This window comes from Chroicocephalus ridibundus, chromosome 17 (assembly GCF_963924245.1).
Source record: "Chroicocephalus ridibundus chromosome 17, bChrRid1.1, whole genome shotgun sequence".
Taxonomy (NCBI): Eukaryota; Metazoa; Chordata; class Aves; order Charadriiformes; family Laridae; genus Chroicocephalus; species Chroicocephalus ridibundus.
This window is the reverse complement of record NC_086300.1, coordinates 3,221,808-3,247,549: the sequence shown is the minus strand read 5'-3', so window position 1 is coordinate 3,247,549 and position 25,742 is coordinate 3,221,808. Positions and strand designations below refer to the sequence as shown.

General features: G+C 48.0%; 2 protein-coding genes across 2 annotated transcripts; both read left to right on the top strand.

Moving 5' to 3' along the window:
• The first annotated feature begins 561 nt into the window (after positions 1 to 561).
• On the top strand, positions 562 to 20,983 carry TOP2A (DNA topoisomerase II alpha). The gene is made up of 35 exons (XM_063354368.1): positions 562 to 636; positions 1,076 to 1,222; positions 1,398 to 1,488; positions 1,962 to 2,025; positions 2,540 to 2,685; positions 3,062 to 3,159; positions 3,483 to 3,695; positions 3,898 to 4,071; positions 4,278 to 4,379; positions 4,873 to 5,010; positions 5,191 to 5,329; positions 5,592 to 5,749; positions 6,154 to 6,279; positions 6,749 to 6,859; positions 6,953 to 7,058; positions 7,715 to 7,824; positions 8,588 to 8,680; positions 9,157 to 9,271; positions 9,595 to 9,716; positions 10,303 to 10,451; positions 10,607 to 10,838; positions 10,969 to 11,103; positions 11,229 to 11,429; positions 12,003 to 12,198; positions 13,511 to 13,602; positions 14,195 to 14,338; positions 14,441 to 14,524; positions 15,166 to 15,363; positions 16,299 to 16,404; positions 16,705 to 16,845; positions 17,291 to 17,441; positions 17,571 to 17,632; positions 17,933 to 18,058; positions 19,136 to 19,362; positions 19,651 to 20,983. The coding sequence occupies exons 1-35, from the start codon at positions 604 to 606 to the stop codon at positions 19,798 to 19,800; spliced, it is 4,680 nt and encodes a 1,559-aa protein (XP_063210438.1). The 5' UTR covers positions 562 to 603; the 3' UTR covers positions 19,801 to 20,983.
• Positions 20,984 to 23,107: 2,124 nt separating this feature from the next.
• On the top strand, positions 23,108 to 25,068 carry GJD3 (gap junction protein delta 3). The gene is made up of 2 exons (XM_063354536.1): positions 23,108 to 23,220; positions 23,566 to 25,068. The coding sequence occupies exon 2, from the start codon at positions 23,573 to 23,575 to the stop codon at positions 24,290 to 24,292; it is 720 nt and encodes a 239-aa protein (XP_063210606.1). The 5' UTR covers positions 23,108 to 23,220; positions 23,566 to 23,572; the 3' UTR covers positions 24,293 to 25,068.
• The last annotated feature ends 674 nt before the right edge of the window (positions 25,069 to 25,742 follow it).

Below are 25,742 nucleotides of genomic sequence, written 5' to 3'. Positions count from 1 at the left end.
CAACAGAACCCGCCCAGTGTGTCCCAGTGTCACCAGGATCTGCCCGGTAGGTCCCTATGTGCCCCCAGGATCTGCCCAGTGGGTCCCAGTGTATCCCAGTACATCCCAGCACATCACACCGCCAACGGCAACCGGGCCGGCGAGTCCCCAGGACCTGTCTTCTTGGTCCCTCGGTGTCCCCATACGCTGTCCAGTGTAGCCCAGTAGGTCCCAGTGTGTCCCCAGGGCCTGCCCAGTGTATCCCACTGTATCCCAGTAGGTCCCAGTACATCCCAGCACATCACACCGCCAACGGCAACCGCGCCCGCGTAGGGCCCCCGCCGCACAGCGCCCTCCCCCTCGCTCTTCTATTGGTCGATATCGCTGTCCGTCCCGCAGCTGCCCCTTCTGAGTGGCTGGTTTGAACGCGCGGAGCGCCTTGTGACTGGCCAGAGGGAAGGGAGGAGCGCGCCCCGTGTCCCCGCCCTCCCGCTGCGATTGGCGGCGCGCTGGGGGCTCGCGGGCGGTGATTGGCGGAGGGTTTCGGCGGGCTGAGCGGAGGTTTGAAAGGCGCCGGGCAGTTGGGGCCGCCATTGCCTCCGCTCAGCAGCGCCCGCCGCCGCCATGGAGCTCCAGGAGTCCCCGTCGCCCCTCCGCGTGCGTGTCATCCTCCCCCGACCCGCCCCACGGCCCCTGTCCCCGCGGGGCTTCGGGATCCCCCGCCGCCCCGTCCTCTCGCCGTCCCTGGCCTCCCTCGGTCCTCGCCGGGGCTTCCTCACCTCCCGCCGGGCCTCCCTCAGGCCCCACCGGGCCTCCCTCAGGCTCCACCGGGCCTCTCTCACTTCCCGCCGGGGTTCCCCGGTCCCCTCCTGCGGCCGCCTCCCTCAGCCCCCCCGCTTTCCTCACATCCCCTGTTCCTCTGGGGTATCCCCCCTCCACGGCCCCCCCCGGGATCCCCTCCCCGGTGCCGTGTAGGGGGTCTCCCGCCGCCCAGGCCCAGTCCAACCCCCCCACACACGCCGATGCGATCCCCTCCGGGCCCCCCCCAACTTCGCATCCCACTCCCTCTCACTGCCACCGTCTCTCCCCCGAGCAGCCCGCGAACGAGAACCTCCGGCTGCCCAAGGGCGATGGCAGCAAGAAGGGGCTCTCGGTGGAGCACATCTACCAGAAGAAGACGCAGCTGGAGCACATCCTGCTCCGGCCCGACACCTACATCGGCTCCGTGGAGCTGGTCACTCAGGTGCGGGGGGTGCCCGGGGCAGGGGAGGGCCGCGGGGCTGAGCCTGAGCTCCTCAGTGCAGGCAAGAAGTCATTAACATCTGTTTATAAAGCACAAAACATCTGCTTTACAAACTGATGGCACCGAAGAGGAGGGGAGACCTGGGGACTTAACATGTTTTTTGCCTTCTTTTCAGCAAATGTGGGTTTTTGATGAGGGCGTGGGCCTTAACTGCAGAGATGTGACCTTTGTGCCTGGCTTATACAAAATCTTTGATGAGATTCTAGGTAAGGTGACCTGTTGAGTCAGTGACTGACGAGTTATTAATGGGTGCTGAATGTCTAAGAAACTAGAATTAAATGCAAGAACTTATCGAGTGTACTTTTATCTGGTCACGTTGTTGACCAAGTGATGTCTATTGCAAGTTGTCTATAATTTGATGGATGGTGTTCGCAGAGTACATTGTTGATTGTGCTTGGAAATATTGGATACTAATATCCTTCCATTAGCGCTACTTAATAGCAAGCCATTCATGGGATGGCACTCTATTAGAAAACCAACTTAATTCAGCACAAAAATTCTCCTTTTAGTGTTAACTTGTAGTACTCCTCTTTGTAACTTGGAAAATATTTGCACACCCAGATGATAATTATTAACATTGTATTGAATTTTTGCATTCATTCTACTGAAGGCACTTTATAGTTAATAGTTTGGTCTTGATTGAGAATGTAATATAATAACAATAATCTTTCCATTCTAGTCAATGCTGCAGACAACAAGCAGAGAGATAAAAGCATGTCGTGCATTAAAGTGACTATTGATGTGTAAGTTTTATTTAATTTTTGTTCATTGCCTTCCCAACTCAAGTGCGGTAGATTTTCTCACTCCGATGCTGTTCTGCTAAGCTGGCGTGGTACTGGAGGGCTGTGCCCTGAGGCCGATCGAAGTTAGACCAAATGTAATTCACCGGTTGTGAAAGCCTTTTTCTTTGTTTGGTCCCTTCGTCTGTTACCGAGTGCTGGCTGGTGAAAGGACTGCTGCTTTGTTGTTGCTTGCCATTGTGGCCATTTTCCTCTTTTCTTCTTCTCAACCTTTTTATTCTGTCATTGCGCATAGATAGAGGATTTTTACGCGTGGCGGTCCGTTTCATTAGACGGTATCTACCGATCTGAGAATTTTTTTGTTGACTTGTCCTCCCTCTGCTGGCTGTTTCTGCACTTGCGGAAGAGAGATTTGCTCTTGATGAAATGGTGGCCTTTCCCCAGGGCTTTTGTATAATACTTGTTTCATAGCACAGTCATTTGCAGCCTTAAAAACACAATTTTTTTTTCCCCCTAGAGAGAATAACACAATCAGTGTATGGAACAATGGGAAAGGTATTCCAGTTGTTGAACACAAAGTGGAGAAAGTCTATGTGCCTGCTCTTATCTTTGGACAGCTACTGACATCCAGCAACTACGATGACAATGAAAAGAAAGTCACAGGTAGGGAAGACTCTCAAACATGCGTTAATATTTCTGAGCAGACGGATCAGTTTAAATGTGGGAACTGAACTAAAGGAACAGGGAAGGGCGTCCTTGATGCAATGTGAAAAAGGCATTCTGAGTCCATCAGAGAGAAGTCTCCATGCTCGTATTTTAGAGTAAAAATGGTACAAACATGGAGAACAGGAAAAATTCTCTTTAAACACTAATCCCAATTAAATATGGGTTTGTAGTCGCATACAGAGTTTGTAGGATATTGTTGCTTATTGACAGTTGTACTTTGTGCTGAAGTGGCTGAACTCCTGTTAGTCTGGAATCCTTTTAGATGGTTTTGAACAAAGGTAATAACACAAGTCTGTTTTCCTTCTAATTCCAGGTGGGCGAAATGGTTATGGAGCCAAACTGTGCAACATATTTAGCACAAAATTTACTGTTGAAACTGCATGCCGTGAATACAAGAAGTTATTCAAGCAGGTATGAACGTTTCTCATTTCAGTAAGGTTATACTTGAGATTTTCAGATAAGACACTAAGGTTTCGTTCCAAAAATTTAGGCATAACTTGCATTCAGTGCACCGTGATTGGAATAAATTTAACCCACAGTTACTGTACGACTGGATGTAATTCAAGTGAATAATGAAATAAGCAGACATAATCAGAATCTAGTTTTTAACCAGTGGGGTTTTTTTTATTATTTGAAAAGTATTTAAAACTCATAAATCAGCTTACTGCTTTTAAAAACTAAGCTAGTTGCTTGTGTGTGCTGGACTTGCCACTCACAAGACCTGCTTTTCTCAGACCTGGACAGACAACATGGGAAAGGCTGGTGAAATGAAACTGAAATATTTTGATGGAGAAGATTACACATGTGTCACTTTCCAACCTGATCTGTCAAAATTCAAAATGACAATTCTTGATAAAGACATTGTAGCACTAATGTCTCGAAGAGCGTATGATATTGCTGGATCCACAAAGGACGTCAAAGTTTTCCTAAATGGACAGAGGCTGCCTGTAAGTAAGCATTTAAAAGGAACCGTAATATCGGTATTTCTCATGCCATTTAAACAGTGCGATTTTTGTTGAAGCAATTTACATCATTACACATAGTAAAAAGAAAATTTGCATGAGTGATTTCTCTACCCACTTTTCAGGAGGAGATGAATGAAGTATTTATAGGAGCTGTTCTGAGTTGTCTGCTTTCATCTGTATGTAGGTGAAAGGATTCCGCAGTTATGTGGACCTCTATCTGAAGGACAAAGTGGATGAAACTGGAAATGCACTTAAGGTTATCCACGAGGAAGTAAATTCTCGGTGGGAAGTGTGTTTGACTTTAAGTGAAAAAGGCTTCCAGCAAGTTAGCTTTGTCAACAGCATTGCCACTACAAAGGTAACTCTTCCTTATTTAGCAAAGCTAATTCCATATTCATCATCATTAATGTTCTCAGCTATTTTCAAATGTGCGTATGTTAGTGAAAAATACTTAGTTGCTTAATGTTGCACAGACAATGCTTAAAGTTTTAAATAGATCTGCATCCTTGGTGTGTTTTTTTTCAATGGAATCACCCCCAGGTCTTTGGTCCCGTTTTCCCTTAGGGTGGCAGGCACATTGATTATGTAGCTGACCAGCTCGTGACTAAACTCATTGACGTTGTGAAAAAGAAGAACAAAAATGGAGTTGGAGTGAAGCCTTTTCAGGTACAATGTCAGAATTTCCCCAGTGGGAAACATAACTCTAGCATTATTGCAAATTGTAACTACAGCTTAATGCAATACCAGGTTAATTAATGATACATATTTCCATTGTACAGACAATATATATAAAATTGCTAATTGTAGAGGTCTCCTATTGTCCATTTTCGGCCAGCTAACAATCTTCTCTTTGTTTGGCTGATGTATTTTGTAATCAGAACACTGTAAGTCAGTGTAGATGCACTAAAACTCAGTATTTGTTAGATAATACCTATTTAGGCTGAGCGCTGTGATTCCTTGACAACCCAAATCATATCACATTTTTCATGAATGTTCATTAGTTGTCCTAAATTCTTACGAGACATCCAGGAAAATTCAGAAACAGAGTGATGATTTAGTTTTTCCTCACTGCGTGATTCTGTCAGGCGAATGTCAGACTGCACTGCTCTTGGTGAGGTGAGCCTGTATAATGTGTGGTGTTTGGTGTATTTAAATACAGGTGAAGAATCACATGTGGATTTTCGTGAATTGCTTAATTGAAAACCCAACCTTTGACTCTCAGACTAAGGAGAACATGACTCTGCAGGCAAAGAACTTTGGCTCAACCTGTAAACTGAGCGAAAAATTTATTAAGGGTGTAAGTATTGATATACGTGGATAATCAAGACGTCTGTAAAACTGCATCTTACGTTTAATGTGGCAAATATATACTTTTGAAGTATATATAGCCATGAACTAAAGAAAAAGTGTGTAACTTAGAATTCTGTCATTGTTGAGGCTTTTCCCACAATTGTTTGGGATTATTTTTGTGTTGCAGGCAGTTGGCTGTGGCATTGTTGAAAGTATCCTAAACTGGGTAAAATTTAAAGCTCAGAGCCAGCTGAATAAGAAATGTTCGGCTGTGAAACACACTAAGATTAAGGGTGTTCCTAAGCTGGATGATGCCAATGATGCTGGTAAGTGCTTTACACCTTTGTAACCAGTTCATTCAAAAAGATAAAACTTGTTTGTTAGAAAAATGATAGAATTGTCTCCTAAAGATAATGAGAAAACCTGCAATTATAGTTCATCCCGATTTTACAGTCCCATTTACTATGTGCAGCGCAACAAAGCCTGTGTGTGTTAGAAGATATTTATTCTCATTCAATTTGTGAGTATTCAGGCTTTGATTTCACTCCTTAATTAGAAAATTGACTTGAATTTTTTTGTTTGTTCTAGGCAGCAAGAATTCTTTAGATTGTACACTTATCCTGACCGAGGGAGACTCGGCCAAAACACTGGCTGTCTCTGGTCTAGGAGTGGTTGGTAGAGACAAATATGGAGTATTTCCCCTTCGTGGGAAAATACTCAACGTCCGAGAAGCTTCTCATAAGCAGGTTAGTCGGGAAATCGTTACAGTCTACATGTTAGAACAGTGTGCTTTGTGTAATGCAGTGTGTTTTAACGGAGTACAGCTGAACGCCTGCAACACTGTAAAGAGTAGTGTCTTAATGCCTGAGTCTAGTCTCATCTTCAGCCCTCCTTGCTGGTTAAGTGAGAATATTGATTAAATCCTGTTCAGCGTTTTGCCTCTGAAGGGACAGTGTTTGTATTGTGGACTATAAAACATTTGGAATGATCTAGAAAAATTAAAGCATTAGACTTCCATTTAGAAATGATAAGTTTCTAAACAGCAAAACAAGACAAAGCTCAGTCAACGGTATACTTATGGATAATTGTAGACTTTAAGATACATTTTTAGTCTGAAAGACAAGTTTTTATTCCGTGTGATCTTTTCCAGATTATGGAAAATGCTGAAATCAACAACATCATCAAGATTGTCGGCTTACAATATAAGAAGAACTATGAAGATCAAGAATCTTTAAAGAGTCTTCGCTATGGAAAGATTATGATTATGACAGATCAGGTTAGGCCCACTAAAACTGAAAATTGGGAGAGGAAAAAAACGAACACTTGAATAAAGAGGAAAAAAGAAAATACTACCTTTCTCCCACTGCCGTTGTTGTACCTCATTGGCTGTATTTGTTTCTTTTTATCATTCTATATTAGTGGGTCATAATATCTTTTCAGCCACAAAACAAAACAGATGGGGGGGGAGCAGCAGCATCACCAAATAGCTAAATACTGTTGTTGCAGTCTGCTGATTCAAGGTCCTTGACCAGTCCTTGATACCGTTTTTTACCAAGAATGTGCCTTTTCTGTTTCTCTTAATTTTCAGTAGTTAAACAATGCGTGGTCACCTTTTTAGAAGTGAAAGTTAATAGGGTCGGTTAGCTGGAATTATAGAATCATTTGCTATTAAGCTAACAATTGTCAATTCTTTCACGTCCCTGATGAAATGCGCCTTTTTTCTTTCTTTTTTCTTTTTAAATCAGGATCAAGATGGATCGCATATCAAAGGTCTGCTGATTAACTTCATCCATCACAACTGGCCATCTCTTCTAAGACACAACTTTTTGGAGGAATTTATTACTCCCATCATAAAGGTAGGGGTTGGGTAGACGGTAAGGTGAATGAATAAGGATCCATTGGTCCAAATCTGCTTCTCATTTCACAGTTACAATATTTGTTCATTGTAGGCCTCTAAAAACAAAGAAGAAATTGCATTCTACAGCATTCCTGAATTTGAAGAATGGAAAAACAGTACGCAGAACTACAATTCATGGAAAATCAAGTACTATAAAGGTTTGTAGAAAACGTAATATGGTGAAATTAAACGTTCCAAATACAAGCATTCACGATTCATTCGGTTAGCCCTGCTTTTGCAGAAGGGGTTTGGACCGGGTATCCTCAACGTCTCTTCCCTCCTAAGATATTCTGATTACAAATACATGGGGCATAAAATATAAAAGTAAGGAAACAATAACCTCTAAGTGGATAAAGTATCAATAAAATCTCCCGAAGTGGAACTAGGTAACTGTTCTTTCAGCCCTCTTATGCAATTATGCTCAGTTTTATGTGCTATTTTCCGTAGTAGAGTCCTTGCGTACTCTTAGCACTGTGAGCGAAGTGCTTACTCCAGAATCGCCTAATACCAATAAGGAAGGTACCAACTGCAGAACAGTGGCTGGGTGATGAGGAATCATTTCCAATTTGCAGTTAATCATTTCATATATCTACAGGAGTTACGTACAATATGCAACTGCTCACCTATCTGTAATTCTTATGATTTTTGTGATAGTTTAAAACGAGATGTCGGGTAACCTAAGTTTCCTGTATGTCGTCTTCACGCTGTACGTTTATGTGATCATTACAGAAACTAGGCACAGCCAAATATTTCTTTGAACTGCAACTTAATTTAAGCAAGAAGTTATTAGGATTAACTAGTACTGTCTCTGCAGGTTTGGGTACCAGCACATCAAAGGAGGCTAAAGAATACTTTGCAGATATGGCTAAACACCGAATTGGCTTCAAATATTCTGGTCCTGAAGATGATGCTGCGATCACCCTGGTAACTAGCACTTGATTTAATTGCTGACTTACTACCTTTGGTATTCCACTGCTTAGAGTGCTGTGTATTTTCTCTTAAAATGCTCTTAAAAGCCTTTGGGCTTGAGACAGTCTCTTTGTTACCAAGGCTACGGCTTTAGTCTAACCAGTAGAAGCAAATCTGTCCGTGGACCTCAGGCCAAGAGTACCCTTTTAATGATGGTTTTCAAATATAGCTCGGAACAAACTAATCACTACAAACCAATTGACATTTTCAGACATAATAGTAAATATTTCTTCAACATTTTTCTGCGTGTTCTGCTGCAGTTTTCTCAAAGTCAGACCTCCCCTTTCTCCCCCAGATTTTCTTCTTGCAAAATGGTTCACCAGTGGATTAATACCTTAGTCGCTTCTGTGAACTTCTTCACCTTCAGTAGTCATTGACTCTTAAGTATTCTGAGCTATTAGGCAATGCCAAAAAACCAAGTTTTTCCACAAAACACTAATTTTCCCCAAAATCTGCTTTAGTTTTCCATTATGATGTTAAAAACCCATACATTTAAACCTAACTACCATGTCTCCTACAGACTGGTGTAAATTATGCTCTTAATATATTTAGCTACAAGAACCTTTTCTTGCACTTCTTGGGCTACTTAGTCATCCTGTTTAGCGTGTTATTCTCCCGGGTGAACTCTTCCTGTATGCTTTCTTTTTCTCAAGTGGTCCAATAGGGCACATCACAGAATGTCCTAGAATTGCGTTATTTTTCATTTTGTAATATACAGGCCTTTAGCAAGAAGAAGGTAGAAGAGCGAAAGGAGTGGCTGACTAATTTCATGGAGGATAGAAGACAACGGAAGCTGCACGGTCTGCCAGAGGTAAAAGGCTTACATACATGAAGGAAACTGGTTTCCCGTCTCTCCCTGGGGCTCTTCTCAGCTTCATTCTGGCACGCCAGAGCTGCACACAGCTGCGAGTCAGCGTGCCAGTCGCCGGATTACGGGACAGTTAAAATGTTTCAGGATTTTGCAGAGCACTCCTTCTGTTATCAGTGTAGCCTCATTGTCAATTGGCCAACAGTTAATTTCATTTTTAATTCTTATCTTTCAAATTACTTCATCAATAGGGAAATGATAACTTGAGCAGGAGTGTCCGGAGACTTTATTTCTCCAAAAATGGGCCTTGCGTCACGGGAAGGGATGTTTCACTTTGCCACGCTTAGAATGTCAGCACTTGAGCCATGTTTAACTAGTCTCACAAGGAGCTTCCGTTTTAGTGAAACTAGCCAAGTATGAGCTAAGAAACAGATTACACCTTGTTAAAATTAAGGCAGTCTTGCAACTGTTTTTTTTAGGAATACCTATATGGGAAAAATACTAATTACCTGACATACAACGACTTCATCAACAAGGAGTTAGTGCTGTTCTCAAACTCAGATAATGAAAGGTCAATCCCGTCACTGGTTGATGGTAAGTTATTTCACGGTAGTGATTCCAAATAGTGCATTCCTCACAACTTAATAAATGGGTGTTTGCATGTCGTATCACCAGAATCGGGGAACCTTGATGAGTTTTCAGGGTTAGTATTCTGAAATAGGTTTTCTGCTGTCCAAGTTTTTTAATCCTTGGATTAAATGTCTTGTCCATTTTGTAGTATATTATTGCAAGTACCTTACTCTCCTGGTGCAGATTCGTTAGGTGAATAAGTAGTTCTTAGTCTCTACAGAGCAGAAGCTCAGTGAAACACATTGTATGTTCTAATCACAAGGTGCTTTGCTTTTTTTTTTATACAGGTTTGAAGCCAGGTCAAAGAAAAGTTCTGTTCACGTGTTTCAAACGAAACGATAAGCGGGAGGTGAAGGTTGCTCAGCTGGCTGGTTCTGTAGCTGAGATGTCCTCATACCATCATGGTGAGGTAAGGTCCTGGCCTGGTTGTCCAAAATGCTTTTTAAATGAAAGGCAAAAAAGCCCTTCTGTTGACTTGACAGTTAAGATGCCTCTAAAGCAGAATTAGATGTCTGAGTATAAACACCAAAGCAAAGTGGCTGTATATCTGCTATTAATACTTCAATATTAATTTCATCTGAGATTGGTCAGTCTTCTGTCCTACCTAGACTTTATGGGAGTATATTTCATTCAAAAAGTAGAACAAGAAAAACCCGCTTTACTTGTGATAGGTTTAGGCAGATGTTACTAGCCTTTCTGCCTCGGTAAGGAGAAGTTAAGCACTAAAACAAGATTCCTTTGGGAGACTGATAGAATCTTTCATTGGAGGCTTCAAGAACAGGTAGACAGCAATATATGGTGGGTCCCTGGAATGTATCTGGTCAGCCAGACTAGAGGGGTCTTGGGATGCACTTTCAGTGAGAGTTTCCTCCGGTATTTCATTAGTTGAGTTTATCTTCTACACCAATTCTGTTCTTGGTGTGAATTTTGCCTTTAACTTTGTCCATTCAGTGAAGAATTCTGCATTTTTAGCTTTGAACCTTCCTTTGTTGCAGGCATCGCTGATGATGACTATTATTAACTTAGCTCAGAACTTTGTGGGCAGTAACAACCTCAACTTGCTGCAGCCTATTGGTCAGTTTGGCACAAGGCTGCATGGTGGGAAAGACTCTGCCAGCCCTCGATACATCTTTACAATGCTCAGGTCAGCATTAAAGATTTCTTACTGTCTTAAATATTCTTAGCATCTTACCAGACTTGATACTTATGTGGGTTTTTTGGTTTTGGGGGGTTTCTTTTTGCATGGCGGTCACTGTTCTGTAACGAGAATTTGGGCGTAAATTCTCTTTTCCATTCTAGCCCGCTAGCCCGGTTGCTGTTCCCACCAATGGATGACAATATCCTGCGGTTCCTTTACGATGACAATCAACGTGTGGAGCCGGAATGGTATATGCCCATCATTCCAATGGTGCTGATCAATGGGGCAGAAGGGATTGGGACTGGCTGGTCCTGTAAGATCCCCAACTTTGATATCAGGGAAGTTGTGAATAATATCCGTCGTCTGATGGATGGAGAAGAGCCATTGCCAATGGTAAATAATGTATTTAAAAAAACAGTGTCTCACTCATTAGTTTATTCAGCACATATTGGAGCATTTCATGCAAGTGCTTAAAAACAGAAGCATCAACACAAAGCTGAATTCAGTGTTCTTTTCTGCTTAGCTTCCTAGTTACAAGAATTTCAAAGGCACAATAGATGAGCTGGGGCCTAATCAGTATGTGATAAGTGGTGAAGTGTCTATCCTTGATTCTACAACCATTGAGATCACCGAGCTGCCTGTCAGAACATGGACACAGGTAATAAACAGTGAATTTGCCCTGGGAATGTATAAGCTTGCCCTGTAAAGCAAAACGTGATTAGCGGGCTTTGGAGCTTTTCATCTCCACGGAAAACATGGGTCTGAATTTGATTCTTTTCTCAGACGTACAAAGAGCAAGTTCTGGAGCCAATGTTAAATGGGACTGAGAAGACCCCCCCACTAATCACAGACTATAAAGAATATCACACAGATACGACAGTGAAGTTTATCGTGAAGATGACTGAAGAAAAACTAGCCGAAGCTAACGCAGCGGGGCTGCATAAGGTCTTCAAACTCCAAACAAATTTAACATGCAACTCCATGGTATGTAACAGATTTTGTCAAATAAAGTTCTTGGTTTAACTCGGAGACTGCGCGGACAGCTGCAGTTGCTGCTTGTAACAAGTACTCTTTCGCAGTAACCTAGTCACTTTGATTTTTCGGCTGTTACTCATTTTAAATCAGCTTTCTAAATATACCTTCAAAAGGTCAAGAGACTGGCTTGGGAATGGGCCCAGAGTGGTATGGTTTTGCCTGAAGGAGTCAAAGTGATCTGAAATCGCACAGTTCACAGAGACCTTTGTTGTGACAACAGCACTGCCATTGTATGTCTGGATTCTGACAACGTGCGAAGCTGGATGCAAAATGTTTATCCTACAGATAGCTTTAAGATTCAAGTAACCTTAACCCTACTGTGTGTTTTCAAGAACTCTGAAATTCTAAAATTGTCTCTGCTGCTGTGCTTGCAAACTGAAGTAATTTCTGAAACAATGCTAAGCTTTTACAATTTGTTGGCTAAGAATTCAACTGTGCTATCACACCTGTGTTATAGGTGGTAATTTTCAGTGGTTTTGGAAATCAGTTTTATCATCATAACGCCTGTGTTCCTTCATCTAGGTTCTTTTTGACCATGTTGGCTTTCTGAAGAAGTACGACTCTCCCCAGGATATTCTTAAAGAGTTCTTTGAACTCAGGCTCCGGTACTACAGTTTGAGAAAAGAATGGCTTATCGGAATGTTAAGTGCCGAGTCTGCAAAACTGAGCAACCAGGCTCGTTTCATCCTGGAGAAAATAGATGGCAAAATTGTGATCGGTATGTGTTGTTCTTGGTTACTTGCTTTATGAAACTGGGGGAAGAACTAGGTGCTGTCTTGAGTTCTGTCAGCACCCCCTCGGCCCCAGACTGGCTCTTAACAAACTACACCAGAGCTTATCTTTCTGTTCCAGCAACATACAAGAGGAAAATGTTTCACAGAGTATCCTTGGTCTATGCAGTGTTATGCATATGTTAATTAAAACAAGATACTCATACAGCTTTCCTACTGTGTGTTTGACACTATTTTGAGAGCAGAAATATTCTTTAATAGTTTAGCAATAATTCCTATTTCTGACTCAGTAGGAATAAGAGTTAAGTGCTTGGCGGGGTTGGAAGGCGCTAGTGTTTTCTGTTTGAATGCATACTTCTTAAGAACCCGTATCTCTTCCGTGTTATCTCTGTGAACCTCTGCAAAAATATTCCAAATCATGTTCTCAGTGGATTGGGGTTTCAACTTTAGAAGATACTCACGTTAGCAGCATCTGAGCATCATGAGCTAGAAAAAGAAACAGGTCTTTGTTCCCAGCATTCAAATTTTTCAATCAACTTTTCCACCTCAGTCTAAAAGGCAGTCTGTATTTCACTTGCATTCATGGAGGATGCAGCTGGACAAAGTGTCATAAGATGCTTTGTGGTTTGTGTCTGAAGGCAGCCCAATAATCCCAACAGCCTGGGTCTGTCTGACTTGACTCAAGAAGAGAAATAATTCCCTTGAAATGCATTTTCTTGGGGTTTTGTAATAAGCAGTTCCAAGGCTGACAGAGCTGGTTTCATTTGTATTTGTGTCTCATGGCTGATTGCTTCTGGTATCTTAAAAAGGAACAAATTCCAGTTGAAGCATTTCCATTGGTTGGGGCACTTACAGCATAAATTTCCCTGGTGATGTCTAATGAGGTGCAAGCTACACCAAAGCCTTTGAGCGCTATTGGGGTTTTTTTTTCTCCACCTGCCTGCCTATTATTGTGAAACCTTTTTGATACCATCACACCTTTTTTTCCAAGTTCAAAAACTACTTAGGGCAGGGGAAATGCATACATGGAAATGAGGAAGGAAAATATTTACAGTGCTCTGGCAGGTGTTGCTGGCAGGTATAGGAGCAATGCTGACCTGACAAATCACCTAGGAACTTGTTAGGTGTTGTTTCAGGCTCTTCCACACGTCCTGCCTCTGATGAGGAAAGGCTTTTTTAGAGCCCAATGGGATGCTGAGCTGCTAGAACTATAGGATCCAATATTTAAAGCTCATCTGTCTTTCCTAACAGCAATTGGTAGTGGTCACTAGCTGACAATCCTGAAATGTCTGTTTACAGAAAACAAACCCAAGAAAGAGCTGATTCAAGTTCTTATCCAGAGAGGGTATGAATCCGATCCAGTGAAGGCCTGGAAGGAATCGCAAAACAAGGTAATGCTTCAGTCATCCTCTCTAAATAGGTCTGAACTGGCCCCTGTCTCTGAAACTACATAATCCATAGGAAGAAGCCCAAGTTGCTTTTCAATTTGTAGGATTCAAGGGTTTGCGTATCTGGTGTGTCTGTGATAGGAAACGTAGGACAAACAAAAATCCAGTTGCTTGTTCAGAAGGCACCGAGACGAGACCTGGTCATTCTGGTTTGAGTCCGCTGGGTCAAGTCCTCTTGCCACAGCAATTTCTGCTCTTCCTTAAGGGTTTCCTTCCTCCTGTGGGACACAGTTGTGGAAGGGCGGTGAGGAAGATGACAGTTTTAAGTAGCCTGAGGGGAGAATCTGTACTATCAAGACATAGAGGCCAGATAGAATAGAGCGAAAGAGATCTGGAGAATTGTTTTTGCGTATGGATTCTTCTGTGCGATAACAGCTGAGGCTTTAAGAAGCATAACTTGATCCATTTCTGAATTGTTCTAGAAGGACACCATAAGTACATGGGGTACCTGTGATGCAGTCCAAATTTGATCAATAGCCCTACCTTTGTATGTCAATATATTTGTTGACAATGTTTATTTCAAATCCACATTCAGGAAGAAGAGGAGGAGGAGGAAGAGGAGAGTGAGAAAGAATCAGCTGCAGCTAAAGGCCCGGACTTCAACTATCTGCTGAACATGCCCCTTTGGTATCTGACTAAAGAGAAGAAAGATGAACTCTGTAAGCAGAGAGACAACAAAGTATGTTCCTTCCTTTTCTTATAAAAGCATTGTTATATAATGTTTTTTTTAATGGCGGATTAAAATACGTGACTAATGATTATCAACTCTGATTGCCTTTAGGAAAATGAGCTGGAAAACCTTAAGCGCAAGAGTCCCTCTGATCTGTGGAAGGAAGACCTTGCTGTCTTTGTTGAAGAACTTGATGTATGTCAATGTTCAGTGCCGATGACGGATTCTCTTGTAGTCTTATCCACCAGCACGTTATTGACTTTTTGTCATGACAAGGAAACTAAAAATGATAACTCCCATGTCTTGCACTCACTGAGGAGAATGAGAGTTTGCTTCACCTTCCTAGCTTGGGCAGGAGTAGCACTGCTTTGGGACAGGGACTCAAAACACCGAGGTGGCCTTTGGAAGGTGGTCGATTACCAGTCTGAGTAGTGAGGAGGAGTTTTAGGAGGGCTTGAGAGAAAACCCATGTTAGGATCCAGTCCTAGGAGATGTAGATCAAAGGGCTTTTTGGACACTGAAAAGGTGAAGGAGGAGCTGGACTTCACTGAGCAGAGCCCAAGTCGCGGGCACGTGTCTGTGCACTGTCACACCTGGTCACTGCCTGTGTCTCTTCTTGCTCCCCGAGTAACGGCTATAGCTCGAGCTGAAATCATTGCCTAAAAAATGTACAAATCTGTACCAGAGTGGGAAGCTTAATTTAAACTGATAGTAGGAAATCTCTCAGCAAGTATAAAGCGCTTTACTGCAAGGGATGTGATGGTGGGGGTTTTTCAGTAGTACTTCTGTTTCTTTTGTGTTCTCATGGTTGTATTATTTTATGCTCACCTCTGCAGGCAGTGGAAGCCAAGCAAGCTCAGGATGAGATGGCAGGGTTTACTGGGAAACCTTTAAAGGGGAAAGGAGGGAAAACGAAGGTGAAGGCGGCGCAACGGACGGAAGTAATGCCATCACCTCATGGCATAAGGGTCATTCCTCGGATAACTGCAGAGATGAAGGCAGAGGCAGAGAAGAGAACTAAAAAGAAAATAAAGGTAAAAACGAACATTCCAAATGCTTAATCTGTCTTTGCGCCCTCTTCAATACAGTCCCAAAACACTGAACTTGTCCTGATGAAGCAGCTGTTCAAGGAGAGGGACAGAATCTTAGGACACAGGGAACACTGGAAATGGATGTTTCTCACTCTAAAAGAGAACAGATTCACTGACGTATCGGGAGATGGCTTAGAGGGAAATCTTTCGGCAAGAGCACATATCGCAATGTCGGAGATGGGTTGGTAGTTTAGAAATTAAAAAGCAGATGCGAGTAAGGCTGTTCTAGGTGTCTTGGGGATTTTATAAATCCTCTAGCAGGCAGGAGGTGTACAGCTGATAAATTCACTTCTCTAGAACAGCCTTTGCATTTCCAATAATGCTTTCATCCACTTAATGCCATTATTGTTCTCGATATCAAGGAGATAAAGATTTAACTCTTTTTATAGGGCTAGTTGAAATTATGCCATTCAGCCATTTGCAACGTAGAAAATTAAAATATCCCCCCACCTGTTTTGACCCGTAAGCCAGACATATTGCTCCTTTCCTACAGATGGTTCCATCTGACAGTTTTTCCAAATAACCTGCACTGTGTTTTTTAACCCACCCTGTTCGTTTCTGCATCCTCAACACACCCCAGAGCCGTCCCATCAGCACACAAAGGCGGTACCAAAGCGCTCTTGGGAGTGGAGACAAAGTTCCTGTTTTTGTTAATGTTGGATTTTGCATTTTAAGTCACCTGATCTGGGGGACAGATCCTGTCTGATTTACTTGGCTGTAATCAATTTGACAGGCAGTTTGTTTCCCAGGCTCAGATTTCTTGTATCACTAACTTCCCTACGTCTAAAATGAGCAGCTCCTTTCTCCATTACTCCGTGTGCCTCTTCTAATGGAATGACCCGACTCACGATCTACTTGGTATCTGCTTGTATCTTCAGACTGAAAAAAATGAATTCGATGAGAATCAAGAAGAAAACACATCAGGAGACAAAGAGCCTTCGGGCCTTAAGCAGAGATTAGTCAAGAAGCTTAATGCTGAGCAAGGTAAATGCTTTCATGTGTTATTCCATCCATGGAAAAGTGAGCGGAAGGGTTGTAAATTTGGTTATCTGACCTCTTCCTGAAGGTGATGAGTAACATCTAGGATCAGTATTTTTGGAAAAACTAGATGAGAGAGAAAGTGATCCTGGATGACAGTCAAGCGGGAGAGATCGCCATTTCTCTGTGGTGTTTAAGCCAGAATCCTCTGAATTTAGCGATGTATTTCCAAGTTGAGCGTGAACTGCTGAGCCCGAAGTGCACATGGAAGTTTGCTGCTTCATCCTCCCTCCCAATGTTTTTCAGGAACTAAGAGACAGGCCACTCTACCGTTTAAGCCATTAAAGAAAATGAAGAAACGAAACCCTTGGTCTGACTCCGGGTCTGACTCGGAGTCTGATTTTGAAGCTCCTCCTCAAAGAGAGAGAGTGGTTCGCCAGGCAGCAGGTGAGTGATGACCCAAAGGCAGAAGAGGGGGCCGTCTGTGGAGGAGAAAACTGAACAGACTCTTCAGAGAGCTCCCAGAGCCCGAGATCTCCATCAGAAATCATTTTTAAGAGGCTCATTTATTTTACTGTATACAACAACTAAATATTTCTACCATTTGAGCCAGATTTTTCACAATGCTTTTCAAGGAAAAGCAGAAATGCACAACTAGAGGATATAAGGTTATTGGCTTTAATTACCTAACTGTCTTGGCAAACCAAACGTGGTGCTGGTAAGCGAGCCCAGGATGCGCTTGTGATTTGGAGTCTTCTCACTGGCAATCTCAGTATCTGCTTGTTTTTATTCAGATCTTTATTTTTTAATAACTGCAGCTAAAATATTGAAAAAGAAACTGAGCTGCCTATTGCCAAATGTGTAAAATAATACATCTGTGTTGTTTCACCAGCCAAAGTCAAGACTATAATCAGTTCGGACTCGGATGAAAAGCTCTCCAGCTCAGATGAGGAGCCTGAATTTCAGGCCGACAGCGAAGGCAACTCTGACTCCGATACAAACTCAAAAGAAAAACCTGCTCCCAAGCCCAGAGCTGCTCCAAAGTGAGTATTTTTCCCACACAGGCACTGGAAATTAGTTGTGCTTCTGGTGTTAATGCTATCGAGAAATTAATAGCTCTTTTTCTTCAGTGCATCCTAAGTTGAAAACATACTTGGGGTTTTGTATTCTAGGGGAACCACCGAAAAAGCAGCTAAAGCTCCCAAGCAAAAGACAGAGCAAAACACTGTTCCTGGTGAGTACAAGACCTTCCAAACCCTGTTGATTTTCCTAGAATCCCAGGAGAGCGCTCTGGGCATTCTGATCGGGGCTGGGCGCTGCCGGGGGCAGACGTGAGTCACAAGATCTTGCAAAGAAACTTTGATGGGAGGCCACAAGCTGGTCGCAGTTTGTCTGTTTAACTTGAAGGTGTGATTAATCCAGTTTTAATGGTTGCTCTTTATAAAAAGTGGATCAAAATTCTTCCGCTGCAGTGTTTACAGCCGGAGGAGATCATTTGACTATTTCGAACTTGCTTTCTGCTTTCTTCATTCAGTCCAAGTCCAAGAGGTTGCTGATGAAAATGCGAGTGAAGGTCCTGCAGCTCCTTCTGTCCCTGTGCCTCGCGGTAAGGCCGTATCCAAAAAACCTGCTGCGGCTAAGAAGGCCACTGCCGCTAAGGGTAAGGCGAAGTTTAGTAAGGTCATTTTTAGATGTCAGTTGTTATTATTCCTGTGGGAAACAAGTCCAAATCATTTTGCTAGGCGTTCAGGGGCCCGAATAACTTGAGTTTTTATTTCGGAAAAGATCTGAGGTTTGTGGCAAAGGTTGCCTGGTTGTTCTCGTTTTTCAAGAAATTTGTTTCCAAACATATCATGTTCTAGTTCATGTCAGACATGCTCGAAGGGAGTGAATTTTCGTTTGGGAACAGGAAAAGTGAATGCTTCCTACAGCGCTATGTAATACTTGGCAGGAATAATCCGAGTGGAATTTGTGTCTTGCAGTCAATGTTCTACTGCGTGTCTTTTGGGGAAGAAAGCTCCTTGGTCGCCTGCTTCCCAGGAAGGAGAAAAGCTTCTTTGGGGTAGCTTGCTCTATTTAGTGCTAGCTCGACCCCATAAATCTACGGCATTTGACTCAGGTTTTTTTTTAAACTTAACTGCCCGGAGTCTGTGTCAAACTTTGAAAGCTGTTTTGCATGCTCCATCTCTAGCTGGTTTTGATCCCAGCACTAAAGTGGTATGTTACTTCACGGCAAAATAGCCGTTTCTTCCACTTCTAAATTGAGACAGCCCGTTACCGTTCAGGAATGGCCTGCTCATTTCAGCTTCACCGGGAGACATGCTTCAAGATGCTGTTAAAAAAAAATGTCAAAATATAGGTAAGAAAGAACCCCACAAGCATTTAGTGTAGACAGTAAATTCATTCCTTCCCCGTGCAAAAGTTTTGAAGGTTCAAGATTGGTTCCGCGGCCTTGAGAGTTCAGGACTTTTCAATCTGAAATGGTCTGTGAATTGCTTTGGGTGCATTTTAATTTGATCCTCTAAATGTAGTGGAACTAAGCAGAGAAACAACCTCGTTTCTCATCATTTTGGTAAAGAGCAATCTTTCTAGAAAAACCGCCCTTCGAAATGCGACGACCCGTGTGCTGACCCCGCGGAAGAGCGCGGAGCCGTATTTGTGTTGGAAGTAATTCCCCGACTGCAAACGGGAAAAGAAGCAGCAAAAACACGGGTTTAAAAGCAGAGTTCTCTTCCAGATCACCAGCCGTCCATCATGGATGTTCTAGCCAAGAAAAAGGCTGCCCCCAAACCCAGCAAGACGGCGGGGAAGGAGGGACCCCTGGATGCTGAGGCCGGAGGAGCGGGTGACAAGAAGCCTGGCCAGGCCAAGGGGCGGAAAGTCGTCAAACGGCAGCCAAGCTCTTTGGATTCGGATTCGGATTCGGATTTTGGCTTGAAGCCTTCCAAATGGGTTGCAGCAAAGGTTCGTACCCTGCCACGCGTCAGAGCCAAGGGGGTACCAGGGAGTCAGTGCCGGGGGTTCTGGCACAGGCAGAACCCCTGCGCCACCCGTCCTTACTGCTGGGAGCGGGGAGGGTGGGTGAGAAGGGGGGGTCGGGCACACGGATTTATCCCAGATAGTTGGTTTGGTCTCATCAGTCCCAACAGCCCCACCTTCCCCGTGACACGGTGCTGCGTTTTGTGCTGCTTGAGCGTTCCCTGTTTCTGCTCCGACTCATGATTCACTTCCTGACTATGCTTTTCCCTCCAGAAATCCAAGCTGGAAGACGATGAGAGCTTTACTGTTGATTCAGCCGCTCGTGCCGACAGCCCCCCAGCAGCCGTGCCCCGGACCAGGCCCGGACGTCTCAAAAAACCTGTCCAGTACTTGGAGGAGTCTGATGAGGACGATATTTTCTGAATTTTTTAATGAAGATTTTAAACTGCTGATCCAAATTGATCTACAAACTGGCCTTCAGCAGAGCTCTCGACAAGCTGTCGCCTGAGAGCAGCACCTCAGACCGGGGAATCTTTTCACTGAATTTTAGCTAGTCCAAAAAGGTTTGGTAGACGTGAATTCAGCTCCATTTTTCTTCGTTTTAAATAAGTTAGATTTGTTTAAACAGGAAACACCACCACCCCCCCCCCTTTCTGGTGAACGCAGGAGCCGTGAGCCCAGCTAGTGCTGATGCACCACTTCCCTCTTACCCATTAGCTGGCATCTTTTCATGCTTTGTGGTCATTTTAATGTTCGAGTAGACTTTAGAACCTATCAAATCTTTTAAAATAGCCTCTCGCATAGATTAGCTATCTTAAAAAATAATCAAAGAGGTAAGCTTTTAGCTCCCCAGGCGGAGAGACGCACAGCACGCGAGGGGTAGAACTCCGCGCTGGTGTTTTTCTGTCTCTCTCGCAGTCCTTTCCGTCTGCGCAAGCCCCTGTTGCTCAACCTCCGCCACGATGAGTTTTTTAGCCTTTGGGTTTTTAACTTCAGGTTGAGGAATGGGGAGGTTTGCGCAGACTTGTCTCCGCGCTGTGCTCGGTGTTGGCAGTTTTTATCTCCTGTCCGGCTGCCAAGAAAACCCCGTGTTCAGCTAGTTCAGCCCAAAGGTCATCTTCAGGTAAGAGCCGCTGGTGTCTGCCACCGCCATGTGCGGGTAAAAGGGCTGAGCGGGCGTCTCTACGGTGCCAGCGCAGCGAGATGGGAGAGAAGGACAGAGATTTGCCATCCCGGGCCCTTTGATGGGTGGGAAGCCTGCAGGAAAGCCCGTCGGTTAGTCCAACGCGGGCGTTGGAAAGCGGCAGGTTCCCCCTGCCCTGTGCTGAGATTCTCCCACCCCTTTTTGTTCCCCGGGGACAAAACTTCCCCCGAGCTCCCACGCGCTCGGCTGCAGGAAGAGCCGCGGTCCCCTGCGAGGTGAGGCCGCTTTGTCGCCGCCGTGCCGCGGAGCGGTCAGACCTTCCTCAGCAGAAGCGTCATCTTCCCCTTCCCTTCAAAAGTACTTCGCCCCGGAGTATTTTATCTCGCCGTGTTTTTCGTAGAGCGCCCAGGGGTATTTCTTGACTGTCTGTAAATATTTTCTGTGTTTTTCTTGTCCTGCCTTTCCGTCCTTTCTTTTTTAATATTTATATAATAAAAGTGGGTTTTACTCCAGTTTTCTTCAATAAAAAGGAGTTGTCCTCATCTGCCTGTTCCCCCTCGTTTTCCCTTACCCCCGTTTCTCCGGAGCCGTTCGTCTTTGTTCGCGCTGCGGCTCCGACTTTCTCAGGAGCCGAGAGGCCATCGGCCTCCCACCCTCTGCTGCCAAGACGGCTCTTAAATGGGTCATCTCCATTGTCTTAACCACGATCCTTATTTCTGAGGTCATTTCCAGCGCCGATTTAGCCGATTTTTGGCATTGTTATGGAAATGATGGCTGCAGAGCTTGTGGCGAGCCCTCTGCTCCGCCAGCGCTTTGCGCTGGCGGAGCAGAGGGCTCGCCACAAGCTCTGGTAGGTGGTCACGGAAGAGGAAGAGCTTGAACCCCTAGAGAAGGAGCTGTGGGAACCTCAACCTCCGCAGAAACGTTCTACTCTTCTGCTTCCACTTCGGCGCCTGTGGTGGGGAGCTGTTGGTGCTTCAGCCACTGGCCCGGGGCAACCTGGCGTCACCTGGAAGCCCCTTGGCTGGGAGCTGGGTGGCTGCTGTGCTCCCAAACCTTGGAGGCCTGGCTCAGATGCTCTTTTCCTTGCCGGTTCCTTCACTGCCGGCTTTGCAAAAAACCCGCTACCTGGGGCTGGAGGTTCCCAAATTCCTGCGAACGCCCCTTGTGGCTCCCGGACGGACCCGTCTGCCCCAGGTTCTGCTTTTGCAGCCGGCGGTGGCTCCTGGGCTGGCAGCTGGGGACAAGCAGGACCCTGCCATGACACCCACCTTCCCCCAGGCACATGGGGACCTACGTGGCTGCAGGACCAGCTGCCAACCCCCCGCCCCGGCCCCCGCCGGCCATGGCGCGGCGGTCGGGTACAGGCACTATCGGTGCCACCGAGGTGTTTTGCTGGAACCCAGTCAAGTGTGGAAAGCGCTGTCAGATTTTCCACTGCCGGGCTCTGGAGAGCGTCTCCGGCGCGTCCCCGCCGAGGGGCCGAGCTATTTACGGCTCTCCTTGCTGCAAGCGCCCGCAGAATCGGTTGTCACGACTCAGGCAGCAAACGGCAAGGCCACGGCCGCGCCGCACGGGCTGCTCCGGGCCGGCTGCGGAGCTGCCCCCGTAACCCCGGCATCACCCCAAATGTGTATATGGAGCTGTCTGTGTGTGAACACACACAGAGATACACACACACACACCCCCCATCGTCACAGAGCGCACCACAGTGTCCATACGGGGATTTTCTCCATCGCAAAAAATCTCACTGAGAAGGGCCTTGGGGACGCTGAGCTTTGGGCCACCAGGCACCAACCCACCATGGGGCATTGCACGGGCGCGGAGGGTCTGAGGGTGACCCGCGTCGGCCAGGGCTCCCGTCAGCAGGAAGGGAATTTGACCACAAAGGCCATGAGCCTTGGCTGGGTTGGGGGCTAGCGGGAGCCCTGGCCGTGCCACGAGCCCTGGCCGTGCCCACCGGGATTTCTTGCGGAGCATCGCAGCGCTTTGAAAAGCGGCTGCCCGGCAGCACAGCATCCCGCACAGGTCGGAGCTGGGGGCAGCCTGGGACGGTCCATGGGGCCCTCCATGTCCCCAGCAGCCCGGACACAGCGTCACGGGGCAGCGAGGGCTGGTGCCAGCCCTGAGCATCCCCCCGGGCGCAGCCCCCAGCCCCGCGGGGAGAGCCCCGACCCAGGAGGGACACGGGGCAGGGGCTGTGGTGACACGGCCAAAGGCGGACGATGCCCCCCCCCGCCGCCCCAGCTCTGATGGGACTATGGAGGCGATGCCAGCCCTTGGGGGGGGACCCTTTTGGGGGGGCTGAGCGCTGCGGCTTGGTACCCCCCAGCCCTGGGGGTTTTGGGGGGGGGGGGGGGGGGGGCAAGGACCGGGGGGCTTTTCTGCATGGGGGGCTGCTTCCCCCTGCTCCAACCAGTGCCCTGGGCGACTGCTGGCCCTGTGGCAAGGGCAGCGTTTGTCCTTGAGCCCCCCCCCGCAAAAAAAAAGGCAGAGCTGAGCCCTTCCCGCCCCTCCGGGCGCCCCCGCGGCTGCTCGGTCTCTTTAAAAGGACTCCAGGCGTGGCTGCGGGACCGTCAGCCCAGCCCGGCCGGACGAGGGACCGGACGAGGGACCGGACGAGGGACCGGCCAGTCCCGGCCAACCCTGGACGGCCGCCGCCAGCCGCACTGGCACAGCGCGGACCGCAGCCTGCGCAGGTACCCGACCCCGCCGGGATGGGGATACGGGGGGTCTCGGGGAGTGGGGGGGGCGGGACAAGGGATGGGGACCCCGCTGGTCCTGCCCCAACTGGTGTCCTTGGACCCATCTCTGCGGGAGCGAGTCTCGGGGCCTGGCAGACTCGGGGGGGGACACGGGCGATGGGGTGAGCTGGGCTGGCGCTGCCCGGGCACCCCGCTGCGAGCGGGGATGGTGCCACGCACTTGGGCTTGGCATGGAGGAGGGTGAGATGAGGTGGGGGGGTCTGCGCTGCCCGTTGGGGTCCATCCCCGCGGGCACGGCGTTCCCCCCCCCAACCCCCAGCTTTGACCCGGCTCCCGCAGCGCGGCCATGGGCGAGTGGGGCTTCCTGAGCTCTCTGCTGGACGCGGTGCAGGAGCACTCGCCCATGGTGGGGAGGTTCTGGCTGGTGGTGATGCTCCTTTTCCGCATCCTGGTCCTGGCCACGGTGGGCAGCGACGTCTTCGAGGACGAGCAGGAGGAGTTCGTCTGCAACACCCAGCAGCCGGGCTGCAAACCGGTGTGCTACGACGCCGCCTTCCCCATCTCCCACTACCGCTTCCTCGTCTTCCACGTCGTCGTGCTCTCGGCCCCGGCCGCGCTCTTCGTCATCTTCGCCGTGCACCAAGCGGCCAAGCCGGGGCGCGGGGGTCAGCGCGCCCGCCGCCTCCAGCCCTTCTACGTGGGCAGCGTGGTGGCACGCATCGCGGCCGAGCTGGGCTTCCTGCTGGGGCAGGCGCTGCTCTACGGCTTCAGGGTGCAGCCCCTCTTCGTCTGCCGCCGCCGGCCCTGCCCGCACCGCGTCGACTGCTTCGTCTCCCGCCCCACCGAGAAAACCGTCTTCATCCATTTCTACTTCGTGGTGGGGCTGGTCTCGGCGCTGCTCAGCCTGGCCGAGCTCGCCCACCTCCTGCGCAAGGGACCCCCGCCCCGCGGCGGGTGCTGCCACCGGCCGCAGGAGCGGGGACCGGCCCCCGGGCAGCCAGCGGGAGCCACGGAGGAACCGTGTCACCCCAGCGCCTCCCCGCCACGGGGGGACCTGACCGTATAGCTGCCATCGCTGGCACGAGCTGTGGCTGTTCTCAGCCTGGTGGGAGCCGTGGAGGAGCCGCATCTCCCCAGCGCCTCCCTGCCACAGGGGGACCTGACCGTGTAGCCGCCATCGCTGGCACGAGCTGTGGCTGTTCTCAGCCCGACCGGTGCCCAGCGGGCGGTTGCAGCCCTGCCGGGGAAGCAGGGCCGGGCTGTGCCCCGGTGCCCCCGGTTCCTGTTGTGGGCGGTGGACAGGCCTCACCCGGCAGCTGCTGGAAAAAAAAAAAATATGGACAAAAGGAAAACAAACAGGTCCCACCATCCCTGAGCAGCGGCAGGGACACCCCTGACCTCCCCCCCACCCCCAAGCCTGGCACAATGTAGGGAGGGGGCCAGGGCTGCCCCCACACCCTGTGCTGGGGGTGTCATGAGTGCATCGGGGCTCTGCAGGCCAAGGCTGGCCCCTGGCATTGCGGGGTGGGGGGGGGCGCAGCTGCAGCGACCAGGCTGGGAAGGGCAGAGCTTTGGGGATGCTGGGGGGGGGGGGAATGGGTGGGGGGTGACCCCGAAGGACTCTGCCCCAACCCAGCCTTTGGGGACAGCCAGAATCAGGGAGGGTGAATAGCTGGGGGGCAGTGAAGGGGTCCCTGCTGCCCCCCCCCCCCCCCCCCAATGAAGAACCCCCCCAGGACTTGGGGTGCCGCAGATTGGACCATGTCCGTCCCCCCCCCCCCCCCGGTGCCCCCACAGCAAGAACGAGCCAGGCACTAGAATAAATAAACTTTATTCTGGAGCCAGCCCCCCGCCGTCCCCCCCGCCCCCGTCCCCCCTGTCCCCCGTGCCGGCAGGACTGGCCCCCCCCCACCCCCCCCGCGGGCGCGAAGCCGGGGCTGGCACCGCCACGCGCCCCCGCAGCCCCCACCCCACCTGGGGGGGGGCCGGGGCAGGGCCCGCCCGGCGCCCCCCCCCCAACTCTAAAACCACTAAAATCTCAACAACAACAAAAAAAAAAAAATTTAATAATAATAAATCGTGTGCCCCCCCCCCCGCCCCAACCCCCCCTCCCCACCCTCCCCCACCCCAGCAGCGCCCACCGTGCCCCCTCCACCTGCACAGGCCTAAAAACCCCTCCAAACTTTTACAAAGGTTTTAAAACGTATTTATAGATATTTATAGATATTTATATATATATACTTTGCTTTCTTTTCTCTTTTAAATGACTCTGCTTCCTCGGCGTGCGGGGTCTGGCCGGGTTCCCCCCCCCGCCGCCGGATGGCCGGGACTCGGGGAGCGGGGAGGGGGGGGGGTGGCTCGGTGGTCGCGATCCCGTGTGTGCTGGTGCTGGTGGGGCCGGGGGCGTCCCCGGGGGACGCGGCCGAGGGCCCCCGCGCCCCTGAAATGTGACTCAACCAACGCGCTTTGCCCAGGGCCCGGGGGGGGGGGGCCGGGGGCTGCGGGGCTCCCCACGG

Bases quoted from the DNA above. Each gene is read 5' to 3' on its own strand.
- TOP2A (XM_063354368.1), top strand. From the start codon at position 604: ATGGAGCTCCAGGAGTCCCCGTCGCCCCTCCGC. The intron at 5,011-5,190 runs GTAAGTATTGAT...TTTGTGTTGCAG, and splicing joins GCGAAAAATTTATTAAGGGT to GCAGTTGGCTGTGGCATTGT. The intron at 18,059-19,135 runs GTAAGGCGAAGT...GTTCTCTTCCAG, and splicing joins GAAGGCCACTGCCGCTAAGG to ATCACCAGCCGTCCATCATG.
- GJD3 (XM_063354536.1), top strand. From the start codon at position 23,573: ATGGGCGAGTGGGGCTTCCTGAGCTCTCTGCTGGACGCGGTGCAGGAG.